Raw genomic sequence first — 14838 nt, forward strand, 5'->3', positions numbered from 1 at the left:
TTGTAAAAAAAGATATATACTGCTCCATTGCCTGTGTGGGTGCAGTGTATGCCAGTTCAACAACTTTTACCTTCTTCCACTTTGGAGTATGATATATGCCATACTTTTTACAAAAACAAAGTAATTTACATTTCTTGAACCTAAAGTTTCTTCTTATGCTATGACTATAAATCATAACAGATTTTGAATGACATAACTGCAAGGAGGGTAGCTTAGTAGCTAAGTAACTAACTTTGACAACTGCCTCTTACAGTGGGCCCTGCCTATCGGTGTGACAATCACACACAATTCAGTTGTAGAACTAACTACCGATGCATACCGTTGTGGGCAGTGTGCAATGGGAATGATGACTGCAGAGACAACACTGATGAACAAGGCTGTGGTATGTCACTTCAACATAACTTTGTACCTAAAATATTTCTCTAATTTTAGAAACACCTTGATTTTCTGAAAGTCTTCAATAATCATGTACCTGGGCATAATTTGTTTGATATCAATTAGGTACCATGGTAGTTATGTCTTCGGGAAAAATTCTGTGTGCAGCAATTCATTGTGCAGCTTACATATTTATGAGCCCTGAAGATAAGGGTTTTATTATTTTGCCCCATGTGTCATCAAATGATACAGGAAATGTGTTTACTTGAATTGCCCTATTTTAGGCAATTAAAACTGTCAGTGTTTTCTATATTTACTTATCTTCTGTGCTGCTGAAACTGTCAGTATGGGGAGTAGGATGGTGATTTCCTAGACTCTCACATTTGTGTTGAAACCTATCATACACATACCTAAAGTTTAGAGAACATCAGAGCACTTTATCAGAATCAGAAAAGAAAGCATAACACATCCCCAAGTCAGCATGCCCTTCTTTGGCAGTATTAAGTTTATTTCTGTCTCAGTTCTACACAGTTGTTTTAGTTGTTTCTTAATAATTTCTCTATTACTTGGCCCAGTTTGTGGCACAAACATCTCTACTTCTATTATCCTTTGTGCATTCCATCTTAATCCAAAGAGTACGCTAATGTGTGCTGTTTTGTTGGCAAATTGTCTATACTGCAGAGGAGATGACTTGCAGTCCTGTTGGGGATTTCCGCTGTGACAATCATAGATGTATCCCACTGCGCTGGAAGTGTGATGGAGATAATGACTGTGGGGATAACTCTGACGAACGCAGCTGCAGTGAGTTCATTTTTGGCTGTCATGTTATAGCCCAGCTTTTGACTTAAACTTATGTTTTTTATGAGAGTGTGGCAGATGGCTCTCAACTGTAACTATTCCGTTGTTTTGCTTTATAGCCTTATTTTTGCTGAAATACCACAGTGATGTCAGAAGGAAATATTTTTGTATACATAAACCCAGTGATAAATCCAGTCAATACAATAAAACAAATGTTGCTTTTCCACTAAGAACTGATATTTGAATTCTGCTCTGTGTAGAAACGTAGTATAATATAGTGCTGTTGTTAATGAGGGTGGATCTTTTTTTCTGTTTCGGAAAAAAATTCCTATATAACTGTATGATGAGACAAAATCCACAATTCATTTTCTTATTTCTATGTCAAGAGGGACACATAATGTTTAGCATTATTGCAGAGTATTGGGGAAAACGTTGTTTTAATATAATTTAGTTTTAAGTATTATACCACTATATTACTATGCCACCATATTACTTTTGTCTAGTTTAATGAGACAGGTGTGGATGTTTAAATCTACATCTGGGGAACTTTTCATATTTGAACATTCATTTTAAATGAAGGTCCTCGTGAGTGCACAGAAAGTGAATACCGCTGTGACAATTTGCGCTGCATACCTTCCCGGTGGATCTGTGATCACGATGATGACTGTGAAGACAATTCAGATGAACGTGACTGTGGTGTGTATTTTCTGATTGCTATCTCTTACGTATGCACTCTTTTTTTTCTAATGTGATAAATTATTGTGCAAAATGATCTGTTTTGGCAAGCATTAGTGGAGGTATGTTAACCAGATCACTTCAGTCATTCCACCAAAAGTAGAGGATGCCACTGTTTTAATGGTATGGAATTTTGCAGCCTTTTTTAGAATGTTCTCAAAAAGTAAACGCTTTGTCTAAATTTGAACAAGAAGACATTTCAACGTTTACTTTTGAATCTTTTCAGAGCTGAGGACCTGCCACCCAGGTTACTTCCAGTGTAATAGTGGACACTGTGTTGCAGAGCGCTTCAGATGTGATGGAAATGCAGACTGCCTTGATTTCTCTGATGAAGCAACTTGTCGTGAGTTTCAAGCTTTGGAATTGGTGCTCATTGAGCTCATTTCCAGAAAGATTAGGACTTTTCTCTCTCTTTATGTAAGACGAGTCTTTAGAGGTACAGAGTTCTGCAACACTCAGTGATGTCAGTAAAAATTCAGTATATTTTGAACCAGCTTTTTAGTGTAATAATGGATTGCTATATCTTACACTGTTTGTAAATGCATTCCTAATGCTAGGAAATCAACGTGTTTACAAGGTCCAGGGATAGATATGCATGTGATCAAATGAAAAATTTTGAATGTTCCATGCACACTTCAAGATCCACTGTTTCAGTTGCACCAGCTTCAGTTGTTTAGATATCTTAGGTACTTCTTCAGTCATTCACATTTGGTGCCTGTGACATATTTACCTTTATTACTGAACTAGATTTGTCAGTAACAAATTCAAGTAAATTTTGTTAAATTAATGGCAGGTTATTTACAAAAGCTCCTGGGAGTAACTAATGTTGTTTCACTAGTCATTCAAACCTGAATTATCATATAGCTACCAAGAAATCCTCAGTCCTTGCAAACTGTTGTTACCATACATCTTTGCAGTGCCTCATACTATATCTGAAAAAAAAAGGTTGGACTCAGTATTTTAACTAAACTTTCATTCTAAATGAAAATGTCATACTAATTTTCTTTTCTGCAGCAACACGGTATCCAAATGGTACATACTGTCCACCCATGCTGTTTGAATGTAAAAACCATGTCTGTATCCAGCCATACTGGAAATGCGATGGTGATAATGACTGTGGAGATGACTCTGATGAAGAACTTCACCTTTGCTGTAAGAGCAAAAAATGAACAATATGCATAATAAATTCTCTAATTACTATGGAGAGAAAAATTAGAAAATAAATTCAGATAGCATATATTCTCAAAGGTACTGAGCTCTTAGAGCTATCAGTATAGTTGGGATATCTTTGCAAATATGGTTGAGAAATCCTAACTTTAGCTCTAAAAATTAAGTGTTGGAGGTGCTACTTAATTTTTTGTTGGTTGTGTACTATATAGCCACTTAAGTAGCATGTTGGGTTTAAAGTCAGTTTACTTCATGAACAAATCGAGAAACCTCAATGTTATTTATTATGTATTATATCCTCTATGTCTCTGGCCAAAGGTGATGTACTGTGACAAAAAACATGTCGTATCCCAACATACAACCACCAAAACATGGAAAAATATTATTTTGTGTCTGAATGTCTCTACACCTTTTAAGATACAGAAAACATGTAAATGTTACCAGATAAAAGTGATTAAGATAATTTGTGACTCAATGGCATGAAGTATCAAAGAGTGACTGACTTCATCTCTGTGGTTTCAGTGGATATTGCTTGTGAATCCCCATTCCGTTTCCGATGTGAAAACAATCGCTGCATATATAGTCACGAGCTGTGCAACCAGGAGGATGACTGTGGAGATGGAAGTGATGAGAAAGAGGAACACTGTATGTTTGCACAAATTCAGTAATGTGATGTGCTTAATGTTTAATAAAGACTATAGAAATGTCAAAATTAAATACAAATTATTAAAACTAGAGCTCAGTATGAAGTAATTTGTACTATGATTACTGGTACCATTTATTCTTAGCTCTTCATATAAGTAGCAAAAATCAGCAAACTTCGTTCTGAAAAGTACCAAGTATGATTTTCAAAATTATTGCATTTTATAGTGAGCAGCAGCAAAATTGTGTCAACTTATTATGAACTCCACTTAAGGAAAAAGAAAAACTTTGGCTGTATCATAAAATAAGATGGGATGTGTAACTAGAACTACTAAAATAGAAATAAATGGGTAATTTTATATTTATGTTTTATAATTTACATATGTTTTATATTTATAGTTTTTTATATTATCAAATTCAATCAGTTTTGGTTGTTAAGTGATACTATTTGCTGGCTTTATTATATATTCTTAAAGGTAATATTTTACTAATATCTCAATAATCTCTTGAAGTCTGCAGTAGATATATGAAGTATATTGTTAAAGGATATTAACAGATATGCACTATTAAAAAAACCCTGAAGTCAACTATTAACAAGAAGAATTACCATCTGTCTTTACAAAATGGAGGGGCTTGTTTCAGCTCATGGTGATATGACTAGAAGTCAGGTGGCCCTGGTTATAGTTCAAGCTTTACTCAAGCCTTCCAAAGTCAGCCTATCATTATTTTACCAGATTCCATCAGCTTCCTGATTAGCAGCATGGAATAATGCTGTATGTTGGTATTGTGTAGCTGGAGCTGTGACAGGAGTCTTTCTGTTCTTGACTGTAGGTAGAGAACCGACCCATAGACCTTGTACAACTGAAGAATTCAAGTGCAGTAATGGAAATTGCATTCCCTTGCATTATGTCTGTGACAATTATGATGACTGTGGGGACCATTTTGATGAAATGGGCTGCAGTAAGTAATAATATCAGTAGAATACATAATTACAATGCTATTGAAATGTAAATTTCTGAAACTGGTAACAATACATGTTTCTTCTTGAATAGCATACTAAAAATTATTTATTTTTAATCGCCCTATGCTAGGATTATCTGATTTGCCATGACAGTATCTTCTGTTTTCCTTTTTTGGAGAGTACTGAAAAGATGTGTAGATGTTGCACTTAGGGACATGGTTTGTTAAGACCTGTAAGTGTTAGATTTATGATAGGACTCAGTGATCCTAAAGATATTTTCCAACCTAAATTATTCTGTGAAATTTAACACTCTGAACTGTCCTTTTTAGCCTTAGAGCGTTTCTGCATCGTGAAAAAGGGGGTTAGCCTTAGTTTTGATCTCGCTTTGAAATGGTTTGCATTATAAAGGCAAGAATGTACAGAATTTCAATCATAATTACAATAGGCCAGCCTATGGAATTATTCATGGGCAGACTCTGAAGTGGTAAGAGTTGCCCTAGCCCCATTCAAACCAGAAGTATACTGAGACACTTCTATTTTTCTGTTTGCAGACATGACCACAGAATTCTGTAAGCCAGTTCTTGGGCTGACAGCCCTCTCAGAAGCTCTGCACAACTTTTATTAGCTATGCATTATAAATTTATTTGCATCCATTTACATGCAAGGGCTTTGACTTGAACTTTGAGGCAAAAGAGAATATTCTCATGAAATCTGGGAAATAAAATCCCTTTTTGTATCAATATATAGTCAACTGCAGAGTGATAATATGAGCATGTAATTGTTGTTTCAATTTGTGAGGCTTTGATGGCTTCAAGTGAAACTGTGTCAAATGATGCACTGTTGATTTACAATTCAGCAAGCTTGCAAAATGCAAATAACTTAATAGCCTGTAATGCAGTCCATTTTGAAGCAACTGTTTTCTCTGTTTCGTGTGCTGTCTCAGTGGTCTTTAGGTAATATAACCTAATGCAATGACTAGATGAAAATACAAAAGTATAAAAAGGATATGAACAGTGCAAACCAGACACGTTCTGGCAGTCAATGCTCTACTGTTTAAGGATAGATGTGAATGCAGATCAGATATTTACATTTGTAGCCTTTCCAACATTAAACACCTGTGTTAGAATCTTGATGTGCTTGTGACTATACAATGAACTTATGCCTCTACTTGTATATGAAATTGAGCTGTTTAAACATAATTTAATCAGCACTGGGATGTGTATGGATAGAGGAGATAATCAGCTTACTGTAATGTCTTTGCTGTACTAATGTACTTGTGCTAATGTACTTTGTGTGTATGTAGAATATGTCAGAATTGATAGAATTATATATCTACTTCAAAAAGAGTGGATTTTTCATTGTCTGTTAAAAGCATCTGTTATCCCTAACTTCAGTTTTCCCTTATGTTTTAAAGGACAGTGAATTCTGTGCCACTGCCTGTACTGAGGTTGGTGGGTACAGATTAGGTACAGCGTGAACAAGGTCTCACCTTCTCTCTAATTTCCAGATATAAATAATGTAGAGGGGGTGTTATGCATGATGCCAACTGAGAACATTTTTGTTTAGCTAGTAAGAGAGGACTGGACAACTAAAAAACAGGTTGGCAAAGGCAGGAGTTAGTCGAGTCTCTTAAATAGTTTCTACAGTTGCTGCAGCTTGGTAATGTAGAACGCTGTTTCTCTTAAGGAAGATGAACTTTGATGGTTATGGCTATTACCCTGATGTTATTGACTTACTTCCAGAGGTTAAACTTCTTAGTTGACAGATGTCTTGACCAGCGTTTACTTCCTCTTCCCATTAGTTATGCCTTAGAGAATAGATGTTTACATGTTCATGCTAATTGAGTTTCAGTTAGGAAAAAAAGGGAAGAAAACAAATGTTATGTACTTGATAACCATTTTCAATTATAATAATGATCAGAATTATGACATTCTTTTCTCCTTAATCACTTTATTTTTTGCTATAATTCTGTAATTTACATTTTTAGTTAATTTTTTTAATTGCTCTTTGGTTTTATTTCCAGATCCTGGAACAGAGCGAACTTGTGCAGAAAATATCTGTGAACATAACTGTACCAACCTGAATGAAGGAGGCTTTATCTGTTCCTGTAGGCCAGGGTACAAGGCCAGTGAAACTAACCGAAACTCTTGTGATGGTATTTTCAATCTTCTAAATATCTTCTTACTGATGAGTGCTCAGTGACTCTTCCCTTCATCATTCTAACGTGCCTATGCTTTTTTTTTTTTTTGCATTTTAACAGGATTTTTATCCATTTAGCAGATGCTTCCTAAAACGTTTTGCTACTGAATCATGTTTTCTAACAGGCAAGGCTCATTCAACAAAGAACCAGCTCCACATTTCAGATTTCTGTAGATAAATGATTGTGCTTTACTGTCTGTGGGTTTTGTCCTATCTTTGCAATCTGAGGGACAAAAATTTGCTGGATGTATTTATTCATTTATTTTTCCTTAGTGAAAAAAAAAATCATGGTTCAGAACAGACCTACAGCAACAGTCTATTGTGTCATATTTTTGCACTGGTTATATGCAGATAAAATTTGGTGAGGAGTCTACCCAAAAGCAATAGTCACGAACAGCAGTACTTTCACAGTTACCATTTCAATATGTTTTGACAAGAACACTTTCTGAGGGCTACGTACCTTTGCTTCAGCATTCCAAGAAGGCTTTGCCTTTGCACCTTATTGTAGACATGCCTCACCTTTTCTTTTCTTGGTGATCTAACATAAAAATACATGATCAAAAATGCCTCTCTGAAAAGCAATCTGATAAGCAGTTGCTAGCAACCTCTGGTTAAGATATGATAAAAATGTAAATGAATCCTGAGGAGTTCTGTTAGATAACAGATGCTGGTGCTAAAGATCACTTACTAGGTCACTGATCTTCTAGAATATGTGGGGAAGGTACAAACCTACCACTTCATGGTGTAAAGGTGACCAGCACTTGGAAGAAAGAGATTAAGCTCCACTAATGTTTTCTCTGTTTTTGTCTAGATATCAATGAGTGTGAGATCTTTGGAACATGCACCCAGAACTGCAAGAATTCCAAAGGAAGCTATGAATGTTTCTGTGCAGATGGCTTCAGGTCTGTGGGTGATCAACAAGGGAAACAGTGTGCAGCTAACGGTATGTTAACTGATATCAAGGTTCCTTGCTACCTATGAAGAGCAATTGGACTATAGCAACTTAATGAATATAATCTTCTCTCTTTTTCAGGAAAGGGATAATAAAACCCAATCTTTATGCTATAACACAACATCTGTATTCCATCCATTTCAGACTTAAGAACAGAAGTGCTCATCTCTGCTCCCACTTGTAAACATTTAAAATAATGTCTTGATTTGGATGCCTGCCTTTCTTTCTCCTGAAATTTTCTACAAACAGAAACCTGTTTATCTTGTAGTTGTCATCAGAAGGCAATTCCTGAAGTTTAGGTATTCTTTATAAAATAATGCATCAGAAGAAATTTACATTAAACTGGTACAGATCAAAGGCATTTTGATGACAGATTGCCATTCATTGTTCATGGACTGATGAACACAAACAGAAGGACTTTGGCCAATATTTAATGTCAATCACTGTTTTTTTTTATCATATCTCAGTGCAGTCACTACAGTGTGTGACAGTCATTTAATAATAGAGAGATCATTCAGAAAATTATAGTAATAGAACAGTAAAAATAAAGGGCTGAATAGAAAAAAGTGACAATGCAGATATATTATACAAAAACCAGAATCAATATTGCATTTACAGCTTTAAGAGACACATGACAGAAATATGGTATGTCTAGTCAAATAGTAAAGTCTTCAGAACAGAATGCCTGTAACCAAAACTGCTCCTGGAGTTTTTGAAACCTAAAAATTGTTTGTAATACAAGAACAAGAGTATGAGGTCTCCAGGTTTCCAGTCCAGATGCCTAATTCAGCAAGTATTTGTTATTGAGCCCAACACTTGAAGGACAAAAGGACATTTGCACCTGAGTTTCTGCCTAGCTGCCTCTTTATGTACATGCATCAAAAATCCAGTTCTTTGAAACCTTTATTCATAGACTTTATTCGGGAAGAATCTAGACATTCAAAGTTTTCAAGGCTAAGTGACAGAAGATAACATGATTGTAGCTGATAACATGAAAATTGTTGTGCCTAAAATTCTACTACTGCAGATGCCCTGAATTCTGCAATTATTTGTGGTTCAACCTCGCAGCACTCATAAATGAGGGTTTCGTTTGCCTGTTGAAGGCCTGATCAGTAGGCATTTTCAGAACACATATAGAATACTAGGTTCACCTTTTCCTGTAATAGCATATATGTTGGAAATGCTGTCAATTTCTACACTGGTTTGTATGTTCTTTAGGGTATAGTCACTTGTTTTATTCTGCAGTTTAATGTGACTTAGAGGGAAATAATAGAATCAGAGAATTGTTCCATCATCGAGTTCAACCATCAGCCTAAGACCAAAAGAGCACTTCTTTGTAAATTGAGTATTATGAGTTATGACGCTGGTAGATGAGATTTTCCTTTCTCAGCTACAAAATCTTTAGTGAAAAGGATAATGCTATCCTCACCAATAAGCATTTCTGGAGTTTTTAATGCATTTTTGCAAAGCCAAAAAGTTTGAATAGCTCTGTAGCTTTAGAAGTGGCCTTGTATTCCTTCTGCTTTATGTGAAAACAGAACTTCTGAAAACCCCAGTTTAGTTTTGACTAGAAGTGACTTTTATCTGTTTCTTCTAAAATGAGAAATACATGCAAGTATAATTTGTGATTGTTTCCCAGGTAATCCTCCATTGTTACTGCTGCCAGATAATGTGCGGATTCGAAGATACAATATCTCATCAGAACAGTACTCTGACTATATTGATAACCAGGAACGCATCCAAGCTCTGGATTATGACTGGGATCCTGAAGGGATAGGCCTGAGTGAGTATGTGTAGAACATTCATACCAGTCAGTGCATGGCTGAGTTAAAAAAGATTCATTTCCACACCATGCATAGGTATGCAATTTATGCTGGAAATCAAAATCAAATTAGATTAAATGTCCAAGTCATGGCTGAATGTATCCCTCCCCTCTATTCATTCTTCAGCATCAGTGTGGTTCCTTTTAATGCTTTAGTTTAGTTTAGCTAGATTTTGGGTTTGTTTCCCTTTTGTTTTCACATAAATTTGGCTGTGGAATTTTGCTCTCTTTAGAATTATGCAGTAGTAGATTGCTATAAATGAGCCCTTTCCTTTTCTTCAGATTCTGCCATTCCCCAAACCTGGCTTAAGTCTTGCAAGACTTAACCTTATTTTAGCTTATATCTTCGCTTCTCTGTCAGCTTCCCTGTTTTTGTCTTTTTTATGGGGCCACTGTCCTGGCCCATACTTGCTCCTTAGGTTCATTAGAGTCTAAATTTCTCTCTCTGCAAAGGCTTCAGAGTTAAGATCCTCTATTCTTGAAAAACACATTACATATTTCTTGATAATCTAGATCAAGATGATTTTAGATGTACATCTTATCTATGAGTGGCTTAAAAATTTACATGGTAACACAATGTAATTTAACTCAACAGATGACTCCATGTTATTTGTAAAGAAATGGGTCTGGTGTTTTCACATAAGAGCCTCAGGAAGATTACAATTTTCAACAAATGTTGAATAACTAGACCTTAATAATGTACTTTGTCATCTTTTTTGAAGGTATTGTGTACTTCAGCATTCTGGGACAGGGTTCTGAGTTTGGAGCCATCAAACGTGCTTATCTGCCCACATTTGACAGCAGTAGGAACAATCCTACAAAGGAAGTTGACTTGAATCTCAAATACATAGTTAATCCTGATGGGTTAGCCGTTGACTGGGTTGGAAGGTAAGTGCAATGAAAAGCTAGAGAAGTGCCGTGCATTGAATTTGTCAAGTCCTATCAGGCAGCTGAAAATCCTTAGGTTTCTTCCTTATGAACTGTCTCTGAAGATTCTTTTCTCAAGGTAATTCAGAAAAATATAGTAAGCTGTGTTTGCCCAGCCAGCAGGTTAATAAATCAAATATGTGTTGCTGTCTGCATCATGTATTCTCTCAGGGATACTACACTACTTCACAACAGGTAGATCAGTTATGCATCAGTGCAGTGATAATACACTGGCCTTTGTGTGTCTTCAAAGACTCAGGAAAGCTCCAGGTAACAAGCTTTCTTGGCTCTTTGAAGGAGGCCTCCCCAATCCATAATGGAATTTGTCTTTTATCATTGCTTCTTTCTTACCCCCCTTGAGCTAATCTGGTATCAGAAGCAGATGAAGTCTCATTAATATATGAGTTTTGTCAGAGAATGGTTACATTTTTGTAATTGTGTCTCACATATTTCATGAAAGCAAAGATAAAGGATATATATCACCAGCACCATGGTGAAGCTAGTACCTTCACCACCTCAAACAGTGCTAAAATGTGTTCTAAAACAACATACTTAAGTGTCTTCACAGTATATAAAAGTTGATATGTGTAGTTTGAGACAGTTCTTCTACCTATTTGCAAAATCAGAGCTACAGTTTTTCACACTCCCAAGGCAATTATGAGATAATTTATTTCATCAGAAGGCACTGTGCGATTAGTGAGTATATAAGAATGAGTATGTTTATTAAAGGTCAAAAAGACAAAAAAGCCATGATAATAAGTATAAGCAAAATATAATGAAGATTAGTCTGGGTGTGCTGTTCATAAGGACTCAAAGCATTTGTGTCTGACATGGTAACAATTTATTCATTAACATCTCTGTCAGAAGTCTAGAGAGAAGATGTGGGCTAATGAAGTAGATATCTACAGAGTATGAAATTTCATCATCTCGTGGAAAACAGAATCTTTAAAGATACCTATTAGCTACATCTGGTGCTTAAAAGTAACTATGAAAATTCTCAGTAGCCCTTTAATGAAGGTTGACAGCAAACAGAGGCAGCTGCAGAAACTCTGTCAGAGGAGAAAGCAGTGAAGTGATAGATCACATTTGCTATCTTTAGGGCCTGTATTTTCCAGACTGAAAAAGTTCAGATGTAATCAATGCAGTGTAGTTATATTAATTTAATCTGAGTTTGATATAGCTTTTCTTCTTAAAACAAAAAAAAACAACAAAACAAAAAATTCTTCTCCCAAGAATTAACAATTTACTTTTGTAATGTTTTGTGTTGTATGTAATTCAGACATCTTTACTGGACTGATTCAGGGACTAATCGCATAGAGGTGGCGAAATTAGATGGACGGTACAGAAAATGGCTTATCTTTTCTCTACTGGATCAACCAGCAGCTATTGCTGTCAATCCAAAACAGGGGTAAGTACTACAGGACTTCTCAGAATTATTTTTAGTGCTACTCAATACCAAAAAGCCCACAATGGTAAACTTTACTGGAGTTTTCCTTTACTAATGTTAGGAAATGTGTGTACATGGGAAACTATTTTAGGATTGTATTTCATACAGGTGCTGGTGCCAATATTGAGTAAGTCAAATAAAAATCCCCTTTCTATAGTACTGTGTGCCCACAGAATTTCTGTTACTATTGAAACAGGGAAACAGATGAGAATGTCTCTCTAGTAGTTCCAGGGAATACAGTCATAGCCTCCTCCACAGGTGGAAAGTAATATAAATCCACCTGTACACTGAACAGCAGAGCTTGCTGCATCTTGTATTACATGGTGGATCACCAGATGTTGCAATATGTGCTTCTCTGAGCTCTGAAGCTTTATCGTGACTAATGGATGCTCAGGGTTCATAGTAATTTTTCTTCCACAGAGAATGAGAAACTGTCATTAAATCCATTCTCTCTACAGATCAGGGCTCAAAATAAAAATTCTTTCTTTGGTAATAATCTTCTGTACTTGAAACAAACATGTTTAATATACTCTGTGACTTTCCCAATCACATCTGCAAAGCATAGGTTGCTGAACAGCTTTGTTTCATGGTTGACCTTTTTCATGAAACTCCAAAGGACCAATTCTCCATGTTGACCAATTTCTGAACCATATTAAATACTGTTTCTGTCCTTTCAGGCTCATGTATTGGACTGACTGGGGAAGGCAGCCAAAGATTGAATGTGCCTGGATGGATGGACAACAAAGACAAACTCTGGTCTCTGAAGACCTTGGCTGGCCAACAGGTCTTTCTATTGATTATTTGAACAATGATAGGATCTACTGGAGTGATTCTAAAGAAAATATTATTGAATCCATGAGACCTGATGGGACAGACAGAACCATAGTATTACATGGAGGTAAGACATTTATTACATGGAGGTAAGACATTTTTATGCAGATTTATGCTAACAAGCCCTTGAGCTTTACAAGTGGGGCTGGATCCAGGAGTTTTTTTACAGAGTAAGTCTTGGCAGTGTGTTTTCCTCCTTCATACTGGGGTAAATAGCACTCCAGGTTCAGAGCTCATGATGCCTGGTATCTTGATTCACTGAGGGTAATTTCTGTGACCTAAACGGGGAAAACCGTGGAAAATCAGATTCTTGCTTTTTTATGTATATTATGAAGTGGTCTGTAGGTACCATGACACAAATGACCAGGCACATGAGGATGTGTACATATATATCTCTATCAGCAAATGTCTTGAAATGATTACATGGTATATTTAGACTGAGGAAGAACAGCAGTTCTATCATTCCTGGCAGAGTTGCATGCTGACAGTCTATTGTATGGTTCCTTTGAGAAGTAGGCAGTCCATACAGCCTTGACGTCTTTGAAGGCCACTTATATTGGATAGCTAAAGAACGAGGAGAAGTCTGGAAGAAAGATAAATTCGGAACTGGAGAAAAAGTGAAAGTGCTGACTGTAAATCCATGGCTTACTCAAGTGCGCATCTATCACCAGCACAGATACAATCAGTCGGGTAGGTAATTGGCATCCTGGTGAGCCATTCTTTGCTATGAGATGGAAGTTGGTATTGATGTCTTCAAAGAGCTAAGCAATCTGATAATCAGTATATGATAAAACCTAAAAGATTAAATAGAGGCTGACAAATACTTTTTGCACACCCAAAGTAAAATCAACAGTGGAATACCTCACACTGTGCTTTTAGAGTCTCTTAATTCTAAGTAATGACTCAGTCATTTATCTTCTTCCCTTCCCTCATGGATTTGTAATAGAGGTGACAATCACAATATGACGGTATCCTGGCAATATAAAAACCGCTGGCCATTTAATACTATCTGCAGGGGGGAGATTTCAGATATGGCATGTCCACAGTAATCACAAGGAAAGATATCCAGAGGAACATCCACTATACTCTTCTTTAAAGCTGTTTTACCTTTCAGAATCCGAAAGCTCCATGTTCATTGGAGAGGTTAAGTTTCTTAGCACTATGTGAGCTACTGAAAACCATGGGGCCTCCCTTAAAAATGTAAGAAAAGGCAGAGTGGAGGTTTTGATATAATTGTGGTATTTCAGCATCTGTTGTTTTAAAAACTGGATCTAGGCTTGTTTTGGTGTTTGGTGATATACAGCACTGACTATGGGATTGCCCTGCCTTGCCTCAGGAATTTGCTGCATTGGTTCTTTAACTGCCTTTATTACTTTTATTTCAGTGCCTAGTCCCTGTAAAGATGTTTGCAGCCACCTGTGCTTGTTGAGACCAGGAGGGTACACCTGCAGTTGTCCTCAAGGGACTCGATTCATAGAAGGCAGCAGCACAGAGTGTGATGCAGGTAGGACAATTTGCCAAACTCGAAATGAAAGCAAAGGAAACTTCTTTAGGAATGAATGCAAACACATTACTGAATTAGAAACAGTGAGGCATGAGCTAACTGATATAATAGATATTGGTCAGTCAGGACTTTTTAGCCGTCAGTGATTTGTCATCACCCTGTGCATTTCATGTAATCTTTTTGCATGTCATTTGTAAAATTGATATAGACATATCACTCCAGTCCAGATCTAGCTCCAAAACTGGTCATAGTTTTTGACTTGCTTGAAATGCCAAAATATTCCATTTTCATTTTTTTTTCAAATACGTTGATTTCAGAACTAGAGATTTTCTGACAAATTATGGTCTATGATTATGTTTACAATTTTGTGCTAATTTAAATTTTCTTAGCAATTGTTAGTGCTCTTTCCTATTGCCACATGATGTGAGCTGCAGAAAGAGGAGCTAGTGATATAATAGTGAAGAGAGTGTGCAATATC

General features: G+C 36.3%; 1 protein-coding gene across 1 annotated transcript in view; it reads left to right on the forward strand.

Annotated features, from left to right (window-relative positions):
• Positions 1-14838, forward strand: part of LRP2 (LDL receptor related protein 2) — a 118758-nt gene that overhangs the window by 94276 nt on the left and 9644 nt on the right. The window contains exons 58-72 of the mRNA XM_054381226.1: positions 254-409; positions 1036-1176; positions 1753-1869; positions 2135-2251; positions 2923-3060; positions 3598-3720; positions 4549-4677; positions 6702-6833; positions 7689-7820; positions 9469-9612; positions 10374-10539; positions 11858-11986; positions 12703-12923; positions 13367-13546; positions 14241-14360. Of these exons, the coding sequence (XP_054237201.1) occupies positions 254-409; positions 1036-1176; positions 1753-1869; positions 2135-2251; positions 2923-3060; positions 3598-3720; positions 4549-4677; positions 6702-6833; positions 7689-7820; positions 9469-9612; positions 10374-10539; positions 11858-11986; positions 12703-12923; positions 13367-13546; positions 14241-14360 (2145 nt within the window). The remainder of the gene's footprint in view (positions 1-253; positions 410-1035; positions 1177-1752; positions 1870-2134; positions 2252-2922; positions 3061-3597; positions 3721-4548; positions 4678-6701; positions 6834-7688; positions 7821-9468; positions 9613-10373; positions 10540-11857; positions 11987-12702; positions 12924-13366; positions 13547-14240; positions 14361-14838) is intronic.

This window comes from Indicator indicator, chromosome 5 (genome assembly GCF_027791375.1).
Source record: "Indicator indicator isolate 239-I01 chromosome 5, UM_Iind_1.1, whole genome shotgun sequence".
Classification (NCBI taxonomy): domain Eukaryota; kingdom Metazoa; phylum Chordata; class Aves; order Piciformes; family Indicatoridae; genus Indicator; species Indicator indicator.